This window comes from Triticum dicoccoides, chromosome 6B (genome assembly GCF_002162155.2).
Source record: "Triticum dicoccoides isolate Atlit2015 ecotype Zavitan chromosome 6B, WEW_v2.0, whole genome shotgun sequence".
In the NCBI taxonomy this organism is placed as follows: domain Eukaryota; kingdom Viridiplantae; phylum Streptophyta; class Magnoliopsida; order Poales; family Poaceae; genus Triticum; species Triticum dicoccoides.
The window spans coordinates 647,518,486-647,530,490 of record NC_041391.1 but is presented as its reverse complement, the minus strand read 5'-3'; the positions used below and the strand labels follow the sequence as shown (position 1 = coordinate 647,530,490).

General features: G+C 43.0%; 2 protein-coding genes across 3 annotated transcripts in view; one reads left to right on the top strand and one right to left on the bottom strand.

The window, feature by feature from the left end:
* The first annotated feature begins 4,746 nt into the window (after positions 1–4,746).
* LOC119325172 (non-specific lipid transfer protein-like 1) lies at positions 4,747–5,723 on the top strand. The gene is made up of 3 exons (XM_037598923.1): positions 4,747–5,148; positions 5,235–5,309; positions 5,391–5,723. The coding sequence occupies exons 1-3, from the start codon at positions 4,806–4,808 to the stop codon at positions 5,561–5,563; spliced, it is 591 nt and encodes a 196-aa protein (XP_037454820.1). The 5' UTR covers positions 4,747–4,805; the 3' UTR covers positions 5,564–5,723.
* Positions 5,724–5,804: 81 nt separating this feature from the next.
* The window catches only part of LOC119324075 (GPI ethanolamine phosphate transferase 2-like), a 7,345-nt gene continuing 1,144 nt past the window's right edge, over positions 5,805–12,005 (bottom strand). The window contains exons 3-17 of one of the 2 annotated variants that reach the window (XM_037597820.1): positions 11,311–11,355; positions 11,031–11,198; positions 10,867–10,951; positions 10,647–10,753; positions 10,093–10,173; positions 9,805–9,857; positions 9,633–9,732; positions 8,971–9,114; positions 8,665–8,761; positions 8,208–8,427; positions 8,032–8,128; positions 6,893–7,933; positions 6,676–6,768; positions 6,320–6,597; positions 5,805–6,101 (exon numbers count right to left, since the gene is read on the bottom strand). In XM_037597820.1, the coding sequence (XP_037453717.1) occupies positions 5,960–6,101; positions 6,320–6,597; positions 6,676–6,768; positions 6,893–7,933; positions 8,032–8,128; positions 8,208–8,427; positions 8,665–8,761; positions 8,971–9,114; positions 9,633–9,732; positions 9,805–9,857; positions 10,093–10,173; positions 10,647–10,753; positions 10,867–10,951; positions 11,031–11,198; positions 11,311–11,355 (2,751 nt within the window). In that variant the 3' untranslated portion in view covers positions 5,805–5,959. Of the gene's footprint in view, positions 6,102–6,319; positions 6,598–6,675; positions 6,769–6,892; positions 7,934–8,031; positions 8,129–8,207; positions 8,428–8,664; positions 8,762–8,970; positions 9,115–9,632; positions 9,733–9,804; positions 9,858–10,092; positions 10,174–10,646; positions 10,754–10,866; positions 10,952–11,030; positions 11,218–11,310; positions 11,356–12,005 lie in introns of both variants that reach the window. The other variant, XM_037597821.1, reaches the window with a different exon arrangement.

The window sequence follows — 12,005 nt, the reverse complement described above, 5'->3', positions numbered from 1 at the left end:
AATGCGAAGGTTTTCCAATTTTTTGCTTTTTTTTGAATTTTTTATGCCCGTTTCAAAATGCGGTCAAAACGGCTGGCTTGACCGTTCCTAGCTAGTGGTTGAATCTTGCAATTTTTTTGGTGTTTCTATGATTAAATAGATACTTATTTACCTAGAAATGATTTTTGGAAAAAATAAAGAGCAAACTATGAGGCAGCTGCAGTTCAAATTTGACCTGTTTCCAACTGAATCAACGACAGTTTGTCTTTTTCACCAGAGGTGGATCAAAACTTTTTTCACCCAACCATTTTGTCAATTGTGCATTATATATGGCCTAGTATTTTATAAAATTTATTTGGTCCATTTTTGCAACAATTATTTGGTAGTTCCTTCACAAAAAAACCTCCTTTTGGGCACTCGGAAAATGAAAAATGAATTTTTCGTGCAAAGAAAATTAAAACTTCCTTAGGCAACATTGTTTGGAATTCCAAGATGTACCCTTGTGCACAATATGAGATCATTTGAACAAACTATGCCATGAATGTGGCCATAAGATTGATCATTTGGCTTGAAAGTCATGAATCTTCAAGCATGATAGCTCATTTCTGAGAACACTTTTTTAAAATAATTACCGTATTACAAGTTTATTATTTTTCCTGGAAACTTGGTCACATATAATGACACAATGCGAAGGTTTTCCAATTTTTTGATTTTTTTTGAATTTTTTATGCCCGTTTCAAAATGCGGTCAAAACGGCTGGCTTGACCGTTCCTAGCTAGTGGTTGAATCTTGCAATTTTTTTGGTGTTTTTATGATTAAATAGATACTTATTTACCTAGAAATGATTTTAAAAAAAAATAAAGAGCAAACTATGTGGCAGCTGCAGTTCAAATTTGACCTATTTCCAACTGAATCGACGACAGTTTGTCTTTTTCACCAGAGGTGGATCAAAACTTTTTTCACCCAACCATTTTGTCAATTGTGCATTATATATGGCCTAGTATTTTATAAAATTTATTTGGTCCAATTTTGCAACACTTATTTGATAGGTCCTTCACAAAAAAAACCCATTTTGGGCACTCGGAAAATGAAAAATGAATTTTTCATGCAAAGAAAATGAAAAATTCCGTAGTCAACATTGTTTCTCATTCAAGATACAAACTTGTGCACAATGTGAGACCATTTTTTTGATTTTTTCATGTGTAAAAGTAGAAGAAAAACAAAAGAAAAAACACAATTATATGTGCTCTATTCTTATTGGTTGGTTTGGTTGTCACACGGATCGATGACATGGCCGCCCATCCATTCGTCCAACTCTCCACCTCTCCATCTAGCCATCCATCCGCAGCCCAAACCCTAACCCGCACCCGTCCACCTCTCCTCCCTCAGCTCCTCGCCGCCGCAACCTCATCCCAAATCCCCCTCTCCCCTCTGCCCGACCTTCCTCTCTCTTCCATCCCAACCCCGCCGCCGGCCTCCCCCATACCCACCGCCGACGACCTCCTCATCGCCCCCAGCACCGGCCATCCTCCCTTCCACCACCCCTCCTGTCTGAGTCGCCCCCTCGCGACCAAATCTCGCGAGCCAACTCCCCTCCCCTCCCCGCACCAACACGCGCGCGATCCAGACGGAGATGGACGCCGCCGCCGCTGTCGCCCCCCATCCCCACCATCGACGGGCACCACCTCCTCTCCTCGAGGCCCAGTTCGAGAAGGTGGTGGTGCACCCGCTGGTGCTGCTCAGCATCGTCGACCACTACAACCGCGTCGCCCTCGACACCAGGAAGTGCGTCGTCGGCGTGCTCCTCGGCCGATCCCGACGATCTGCTGCTCCCAGCACACCACCGCGACCCCGTCACCTCCGCTCCATCCTCCCCTCAGAACAGATCCGGCACGCATCGACCAGATCGACCGCGCCCTCCCTCCGAGCCTCGGCTATGCCGCAGATCGAGCATGGCAGCCATGGCGTCGTAGACAGCGGGCTCAGGTGCGTCCCTCCACTCAATCTCCTCCCCCTCCTCCTCCTCACAACCCTCCCTCACTTCCTCACATCGTGTTCTCTCCCTCCCAGATCCAGGACGTCGTCCTCGCTCGAGCACCGGGACACCATGGGCGGGGTGCCCCTTGGAGCCGGCGCAGGCTAGGGAGAGACACCATGGGCGGGATGCCCCTCGTCCGCACCTTCCCTGCCCTGCTCAGGTTTTCTTCCCTCGAATTCTCCCCTGCATCCGCAATGCGATCTGATTAGTTCACCATGCAATTTTGAAGTTCATCCCATTGCGAATCCATGCCATTCCGTTAATAGTAGCCTAGTAGTAGGATGCTTGTGTAGTTTTTTCAGAGTTCTTGATCCCTGAACCATGATGTTTGTGTGTTTGTGTCGGCGCTATTGATCTGAATGCTGAAATTATTGATCTAAATGCTGAAACATTATGCTCAAACGGAAGATAGATCTTGCTGATCTGAATGATCAAGTAGCACAACTCACTGTTTGATGTCTTCCTTCGGTAGCACTCCGATTTATCGGCTTGAACTTGGACCAGTGCTCTGGTTTATGCCATGCCAGTGGTGCATCAAAGTGTTCTCCATTCAACTGACAGTTTAGCTGTTGCTAATTGGGTCAATGTGGCATCTGCAGGACGCGGCCACGTGGCAAGGTTCGTTTGGTACAGCAACAGAACGAGGAGCTGCATCTTCAAGGTTAGCAGCAGCAGCAGCTACATGGATGCAAGGACGCCACCATGGATGAAAGAGCAGCTCAATTTGGTAGCCCCCCTCTCTCTGACGCAATATTTTGATGTTTCATGTTCAGTACACACCTTGCTCCTATTGCTGAAATGTAAACTTCTTTCTATCAAAAACTGGCAAGCAGTACTTCTTGTTCCATTGGCTTTCACCATGTTGGCCAATAGAGCTTGGTTGAATCTTTTGTGTCCAGGATTCAAGCATTATTTTTCTGGGTCAGGAATAGGTTACAAATTGTGCAATCTTAATCATCATGTGTTGGTCTGATGGAAGGCTGGTGATAGTCTGTTTACAATTCTGTTAGCTAGTGTTCGTTTACTGCTGGCACTCAGCTCAGCTGTTAGGTTGTTCTTTGTCAGTTTTTACTCAAAAAGAGGAGTTGAAGATGTGCTCCCATTGCAGCCTCTAACCCAAATCAGTCATGTTGTCTGTTCATTTTTCTTTTTTGAGAAACATGTCATCTATTCTTTGTTCTTACTACTTCTTTTAGTACTGCATACACTTTGTATGGCTGAAGCTTGGCTGCTGCTAAACATCAGTTCAAGCTTGTTATGTTGTCTTGAACATCTATGCTATAAGTTTTTCCTACTGTTATGCCTGTTGTCAATTTCGCTTCACATTTTTAAGCAGCATGAATTGCATTACCGTGGTTCAAAAGAATTATAGCCAACTGTTCAGAATTGTTTTTGCGGGGAGCAAATCTGTATATGCAAAGTGTGTGTGTGTATCCAGTGAGCAAATCTGTAGTAATTACAGAGTATATTATCTTCTTTCTTTTATTGACAATTTTCTGCTCAGTTCTCTTTTGACATATAGTTTGTTCTCTTTGAATGTGCAGATGGTATGATGTGGTGGTTATCTTTTTTCGTTGCTGGAACCTGGATGTCATATGTTATGTGATTTGAGCCAAATGGCATATTGTAATCTTTTTATTGCTGGTTTTTATGTATGATGTCATGAAGATGTATGTTTGAAATGTTGCTTTGATAGCAAAATTGTATTCCTATGTACATGCTGCTTTGACAGCAAAATTATGAAAATTTCTTAACAATATATATGTGCAAAATTGTTTCCTGTGTACTGTGCCTGAAAAGGAGCCAACTGATGATGACAACTGGGACCTGGGACCCATCTGACTAGTGGACCCTTCTTTTGGGAAAAAAAAGAAAAACTAAATTCGTTTAGACAAAAAGGCCATAACCCAACAATAAAAAGGCTGTAATATTGGGCTTGTCCCATGAACCCAACCAAAAATTGACAAACAAAAAAAACACAAATAGGTTGAATTAATGAGCTCGGCCCATGTAAAACACCTAATTGGACCGGGCTGAATCTTGTGCCACATCAGCTTGCCACGCTGGATGCCTACGTGGCCTGAGGAGGTTGCTAGTGACCAAAACGCCACAGTAGGAATATTTTGGTCGTAAATGTCCACGACCTTCTCACAAAGAAGGTCGCTATAGTCAGTTAATGACCCTCAGCTTTTGACCTTCTCTTTTTGTCACAAAAAGGTCACAAATGAAAAACCATGACCTTTCAGTGACCAATAGTCAAGGTCACAAGTTGACATATTTCTTATAGTGGGGTTTCCGGGCGATTTTGCGCGGGACCCACTTGATTTTGTTGCCCATTCGCCGGTCATTTTTTGTTCGAGCGTAAAGGCAAGTTCCTCGCTCCTTGTTGTGCTTTGCCCTTACTTTTGGTCAAAAATAAGGCATATATTTCAACTGGTATACCCATTTCTGGTGTCATGCATGGACGGTCAACGAGACCAAAGCACAGCATTTGTTGGTGACGGGCCCTTCCTAATCCTCCTACCGGACGGATGATCTCAACCATGGACGGACACCTCACTACTTTTCCTGAAAAGAAACGGTTTAGAAAACAGATGACGGTTAGTTACGGTAGCTACACTGGTGCAGCTACCCTCTGATCCAGCACCACCAGCCTGACACGCCTCTGCAGTCTGCACGTATATATAATCGCACGCGGCCAACAGACGATGCATCCCGCCACAGCCACATCGATCCACGCTCTTGATCTTCCCTCCAAAAACACGCGAGTCGTGACTGAGATTGATCGATGGCCACCAAGCTGCTCGCGCTCGCCGTGTCCGCGGCCGTGCTGCTGGCCCTGGCCTTGCCGGCGCCGGCGTCGGGGCAGGCCGCGCCGGCGGCGCCGTCGTGCACGGCGTCGCTCGTCTCCAGCTTCACGCCGTGCCTCAGCTACATCACCAACGGCAACAGCTCGTCGCCGACGGTGGGCTGCTGCCGGTCCCTGTCGGCACTGGTGAACGCCAGCACGGGCTGCGCGTGCCTCCTCCTCACCGGCAGCGTGCCGCTCGGCGGCGTCCCGATCAACCGGACGCTCGCCGTCACCCTGCCCAGGGCATGCAACTCCATGGCCGTCCCGCTTCAATGCAAAGGTACGTTCATCCTGCCCCATCGGACTGCTATAGTTTCGTGTGAGATGAGGTTTCCACTGACGATCGGAGTTGGCGATGAACTGCAGATGCGTCGGCGCAGCTCCCGGCTCCGGCTCCGGGCCCCGTCGCGGCCTCGGCCTCTCCCGCCATGCCCCCGCTGCGTAAGAAACTCAACTCGCCCCACCAACTTTCTCTTCTTATGTCGCTGTTGATTGCCACTGATGATTCTGTCAAATTTGCAGCCCCAGTGGCGCCCGAGTCGCCGCCGGCGGGAACCACCTTGGCGGTGCCACCAACGAGCCAGAGCCAGGGGCAGACGAGGCCGCAGGTGGCGCCCAGCTCTGCCTGGAGAGACGGTGCTCATGTGCCTGAGTTGTTCGCAGTGATCCTCGCAGTTGGAGCCATGCTGGTTTGAGCTGAGCTGGGCAAGAATTCAACGTTGCTGCTGCAATACGTGTTTATTATTATGTGTTTTCTGTGCTTGTTTGGTAGTAGGAGAGTGTACATTGGCTCTTTGTATGTATACACATTCTTTTGGTTGTGAATTGAAATAATAATATATGGATTTCTGATTATACTGTTGGTGCCTAAATACGGTAGAAATGTAGGAACAAAACAAAAAGATTGGTCTAAAAATGTGGGAACAAAACAAAAGATTGGTCTAAAAAAGAGTGTCGATTATACCAGGGGAAAGCGCGTCGTTTACACTCTTCAGAGACAAAGTAAGATTTGTCGAAAAAAATCTGTGACCAAGACGATGCTACTACTACTATTTTTCCTTCTCTAACAATGCCTGCTAATTAAGGAAACCCTAACCGTCAATCTGACCTACGGATTTGTCTCTATGGTTCCTCGTCCTGAACGAGAACACGGCGCAGGTGTAAGCTCCGGTCATGGCTATGATCAACACTCCAGCATATGTGCACACCGTCGCCGCGCAGACGTAGAGGTATCTGTTCCCAGTGGGGGATGAAGTTCGTCAGATAACAGTAACAAACCAGATGTAAGCATAGGGAAACGATTTATATGCTGGAGCAGGTAAAACATGTATCCACAATAACCATCACAATTCACAAACAGTGAAAACATTCTGACGCCGGCCCTTCCATTGAGCGGTTAAATTGTGAAGTAACTAAACATTATGCTTGTAAAGATTCCATTGAGCACTTACTTTGGCGAGAATACGCTCCAGACAAACAAGTGGTTCCTCATGAGCAGCAGGACAATGGTGTATGAAGTCAGGGCAATAGAATTGATGAGCAGAGGGAGCAAGCAGGGAAGTGCGATCATTCTGTTCAAGACGCTGCTCCATTGCTGTGGAGTGGAGATATCAGTACTATCTTTCACCGACATATGAACCACCATCCCGAGGTATAGCAGCAGAGGCGACCCATACGTAATGATGAACATCAGCACCCCAGAAAGGACCGTGGAGTAGCTTGAAATGCCCTGTTAAAATTAGAGGGTTAAATCTGAAAGAAATTGAGAGAAGAAACACTTCTTCAGAGAGTTTTATGTTGAACTTACAATGAAAGCTCCAGCAACATCGATGCTGGCGAGGCTATTGGTGTTCCCAAGACCAAAGTGGCCGGTCATTCCCAAGAATTGCATCGCAACAACCTACACCATGCATTGCCCAATTGTTAGCCAGTGAAAATAAGCACTTCCCATGATTCCATGAATCTGGAGAAAAGATACCATGGTGGTCGAACAGAGATTATAAAGAATATTTTAGTAAACTAACCTGTACCCATTGCCTATGCAATGATTCCTCCAGAGAAAAATAAATCACACTCGAGATTATTTGCAAGAGAATAAGCAAAACAGGGATTGCATTTATGGGTTGTTGCAGAAGCAATTGAAGAAGGCACCAGAACATTGTATATGTTACTCCAGTCAAGAACACTGAATGATTGAGGCCATGCGCCTTTTCAGGATTGGAGCCGGAGGAGGATATTGGTTCTGCTTCTTTAGAATGTGTTGGAAATATCCATGGAGATAAAAGAAAAGCACAAGTTACTGAAATACTTGCGATGACATAGAATATCTGAGCTATTGATGTCGTGCTATGGTTGATCGGTACCGAAGTATCGACCTGACTTTTCCAGATATGCAGCATAACTAAAAGCCCACACGAAAGGTGGCTCAGCCATAGCCCTATAACAAGCATTCTTCTTGTTCTCAGTAACATGAGTGAGACTGAATACAATACCACAACCACAAAAACTGAGATACTCTGCAGAGACTTCACAATAGAAGAGTCCGACTGATTCAATATCTTTGAAATGTCAGGAAAGTGAACCCAGTTAATCCCTCCTTGATACCAAGCTCTTAGAATTCTCCCAGCAACAAGAACAATAAGGACAGTATATAACTTGCATCCATCTTGCTGTCCTGGGGTTAGCTTATAGCTGGCAAGATAAGAGGAGTTATTTTTGTGAAATGTCTTTGTTTCCGATCTATGGACTGCAGTTGAGTTTGATCCTTTCAGCATCGATTGAACAGTCTTGATGAGAAATATTAAATAGAGAGTAGAAGTGAGAAAGTGCCATATATACTGCTCTTCTTCAACAAAAGAGCTTGAACCAAGGCTGGCAACATAGAGCAAAATCCCCATTAGAATGAAAACCTCATCAAGGTGCCAATGTTTATCCAAATCCAACTCAGAATGGTGTTCAGATTGAATTTGTGACTTCCCCTTAAATATGCAAGAGATAATCCCGGCAAGAGAAAAACATGAAATAATCATCAAGGAGATTGCAGAGACAAGCAAATAGAGTGGTTTCTGCAAATATAAACAGTGAAAGGAGATAAGTCATTCAGAATAAAGGCAACTGCAAAGTAGGGTATAAAATTATAACACTGCAAAGGTAGTAAGATTACATCGGTCGCTCTGTGAGACAACCACTCACTCGCATGTCTTAAGAAGCCAGAGTAGGAGTCCACAGCAGTCCCAAAGAGCCCAGCTGCTTCAACGGACCTGGAACAGCAGAGTTCTTTTAAATGTTGGTGGGTGATCATATTCATAAATTTTTAGGAACTTAGGACCATAAACTCACAGGAAATTAGAATCCCGATGAAGAAGTGAGGATCGATGAGAAGCAAAAGCCTTAGAAAGCAAACGGCACAACTTCTCCTCAATAGATTCAGGAAGCGTATCAGCTCCAAAGTCATCCTTTGAATCAACACAATCTTCAGAGCAGAAAGCAGGTCTCTGTTCTTGTAACAATCTTAAGATTTGCCACGAGTTCAGTTCTAGGGTGCGCAGTTTTTGCTCATCTGAGACAAGATGCACACACCATTTCAGAGCTGATAGCTGAGAGTACTTAATAGTGTAATTTGTTCACAATCACAATATTATGATGTAATTGAGAACGTAACAATAAGAAAAGGCATGCACTTATACATCCAAGAGGAACTTAAAACTATCAAAATCAATATTGTCTACAAGCATAAAACATCTACTTCTACTTCCAGATGCGCAATACATTTGAGAAAGAAGGTACACATATTCACCTGTCAAAGAATTAAAAAGCTCCGGAAGCAAGACACCTATATTGTTTTTGGGAATCGGTATTCCAAAGAGAAGAGCTAGAGTTGGGGCAAGGTCAACCTGGCAAAAAAAAGGTCACTGGTCAGAGTTGCGTGTTGGCATCTTGAAACACTATCCAACAGATATTACTGCTTTCTTCAGCTTGATTGCCAAGGAAAGTTTTATACGAAAAAAATCAGACTGCCAAAATTCCTATCAAAACTCACAAGTATACTACAAACTGAACTAGAGCTTCGAAAGGATAAAGCTGAGAGAGGTATATATCATACTTGAAGTGCTTCTTTCTGTTCATAAGGTGAACAATATGAGCTCTCAACACTGTGTCCTATAAAAAGGGTAAGGGAGTCAGTTTCTTCGTAAGAAGATCCTCCATGATTACCAACTTCAGTCATTCCATGATCACTGACCACAACCTGAAATGTAGGGACAGAGCAAAAATCCTTATGAGAAATAGTGTAGAACCTTTATCTTTTCAGATGTGGCAGCTTGGCAATTCATGTTTTTTGGTGGACTATCTTGTTTTCACACCCACTAATTTTTGGTTGTACATAGACCCTATAGATCCTTACCTACAGTTCTATTTATGTTTAATTATCAAATATTCAGTTCTCCAGCGAAGTGTACACACTACTGAACTTAAAGTAACGGGAAAATATTGTATGTCCAAGCATTTTTAATGCAACTTGGAAGATTTGGATGCAAGATGCAAAATTGAGTTGCAACCCCTGCACGCATAGAAGTCATTAAATATCATAAGTGAGAAAGGCATCAGAAAGCAGAATTTGTTAAGACACACATCTGAGTAATCACTATTACTAATGGATTCTCGAAGCAATCTCCTGCAGATGTTGGAGTAAACTTCTACGCAACATTAAATCTATGCTACTAGAAAAGCAGATTTGTATTTTGTAGAAATGAAAGGATCGCATACCAAAAGTGTTCTGTGTGAATTATCCTGAATGCTCTTAACTGCAGCATGGATCCTTCTAATAACATCATCCATCTCCTTCAGCTTTGGGGTCATCAAATTGCTGTCATTTCAAACTTGAATTCAAACTACACATTGCTCAAACAAAAATACATGAAACTGATATGGAATATACCTCTGGCGGCCGCCTATATGGCCAACATGATCTAAACCTAAATAGTGAAGAATCTGAAAATGTCAAATAAAGGAATTTCTCAGTATCAGCCTAAAGGATTGTAGTTAACCTTATCAGACAAACAAAAAAACTAATGCAAGTAAAGAAAGTTAGACATCGACCATAACAAACATTAGCTGGGCACTTGGACTACATGGTTGGAATCCAGAGAATGAGATAGCATTATCTGTCACAAATGATAAAATAAGCGAACATGCACAGAAGCATCACTAAAAAGTAAAACTGTACCAGTGCATCCCAGTCTTTTGCAGCAAGTTCAGATTCCAGATGGCGGGAAACATTGAAATCAACCTCAACCGTATCTTTAACCTGCAATATAGTTACAAATCATTAAAGTAAGTTCAACACATAACGGACCACGCTATAAAGAACAAATAAACCACTGTTATGAGCACAAATTAAGCAGCAAATCAAATGATCAAGTGCCTAATATCCGAATATCTGTACGCAAAGGGAAAGTAGTCGATACACTCCTTAAAGAGTGTCATATGTTCAGCAGAGAAAAGTAGCCCGACAGATGGCAAGGAGATGCCAAGCACCTAAAATTTCAAATGTCGAAATTTGGTCTATCAGTTACTAACTTCAGTATACATTTTTATTTGTTCTGAAAAAAAACACAGGGATGAATTGATTATTTGTTGTAAAGTAATTGTTAAATCGGTGCTTCAGACGATGGAAACCAAACTTATCAGCATTTAAAGTTTATGATGTTATCCTCCAATAATCAATTATCATCAAATCTCGTCGTTAGAAAAGCAGGTGAAGCATGAGACAGGACTTACATAAAAACTGCTCACTCCATCTTGTCTGTAGAACAGTGTTGGGAACAATTTGATCCATGTTTCATCTCCCAACATCACTAACTTATAACCAACCGTATGAAGCTGATCTGTGATAAATAGAAAAGTACACTTATAAGAAATTCCTTATTACTAATTTGGCATACAAAGTTGGGCTAGCAAGACATAGAAATAGGGAGAAAAGGTAGCAAGAGGTTCTAACCAAGAAGATTGTCATCCAAGAAAGCTTGAGTATTGAAGTTAAGTGCTACATCTAGAAAACCTCCAATTGCCCCTGACACCATTGCCTGAAAAAAATATACGCTAAAGATTGCTCAGCATTTGGCATTTGTACGAATAAATATCCCTATGTAAAATAAGTCATACTTTTAGCCGGGGCATTGTAACGGTTGGAGGTGCAGCCTTTGCATGATAACCCACTGCTCTGCAATCAGCTAACAGAGACTGTGTGTATGGCATTGACTCCATCATTTCTTTGGCTGGAGGTTTTCCACCTCTCCCCAGTACAAATTCAGCAGGTAGCCCATCTATCACCTAAATTGACATTCATAGACTCAAAAGGCCAAACATTAAAAGGTAAGATAAATATCCATACAAATGTATTGGATTATGCTGCCAGTAATAGGCATATAAATTGAGGGCATACCATCAATACCAAGCGATCATACACATGGGGGACCTCCGAAAGTTCCTGGAATGAACCATACACAAAATCGCAAGCATTAAAAACCGTAAATGCATAACTTAAACCGAGTACATAAGAAGCTCTAGGAAAGCTCGTCAGTATAAAATGCATAATAACTTGTACTAAATTTGAGTATATATGAAGTTCTGTATCAGCATAAAATCTGGCAACCTTGAAAATATTTGCGCTACTTTAAAATCTTGGGCTCACTATAACATTCTATAATGCAAAACAGCAGTAATTTAGGATTTGAGGGATAGACATAAGAACATTCTGCAACTAGCGGCAAAGCATCATTGGGGCCAAGGTAGGTCATCCCCTCCCTACATTCGTACAACTGTGTAAAACCAGCAGTGATGTTTAGAGTATTGAAGTGATTGAAGACAATCATCCTACATTAGGCAGGAGCAGATGGAAGGGCATCGACCAGAAAATGAATTAGGCAGCAGCCTTCTCCTTCCTCCACTTCATCTCGTTCCGCACCAAAATACTTTGCTGATCCTGTCTTAAACTCTGATCTTGTATTACCCAACCCCAATTTCTATTGTACTTTGTGTGTGTCATTGTGTTCTCAATCCAATCATAGGTTGGGACATGATCCCTTGACAAAATTAGGATTTGTTGGACGAACATCAGAGCATAGCAAGGCTTCATTG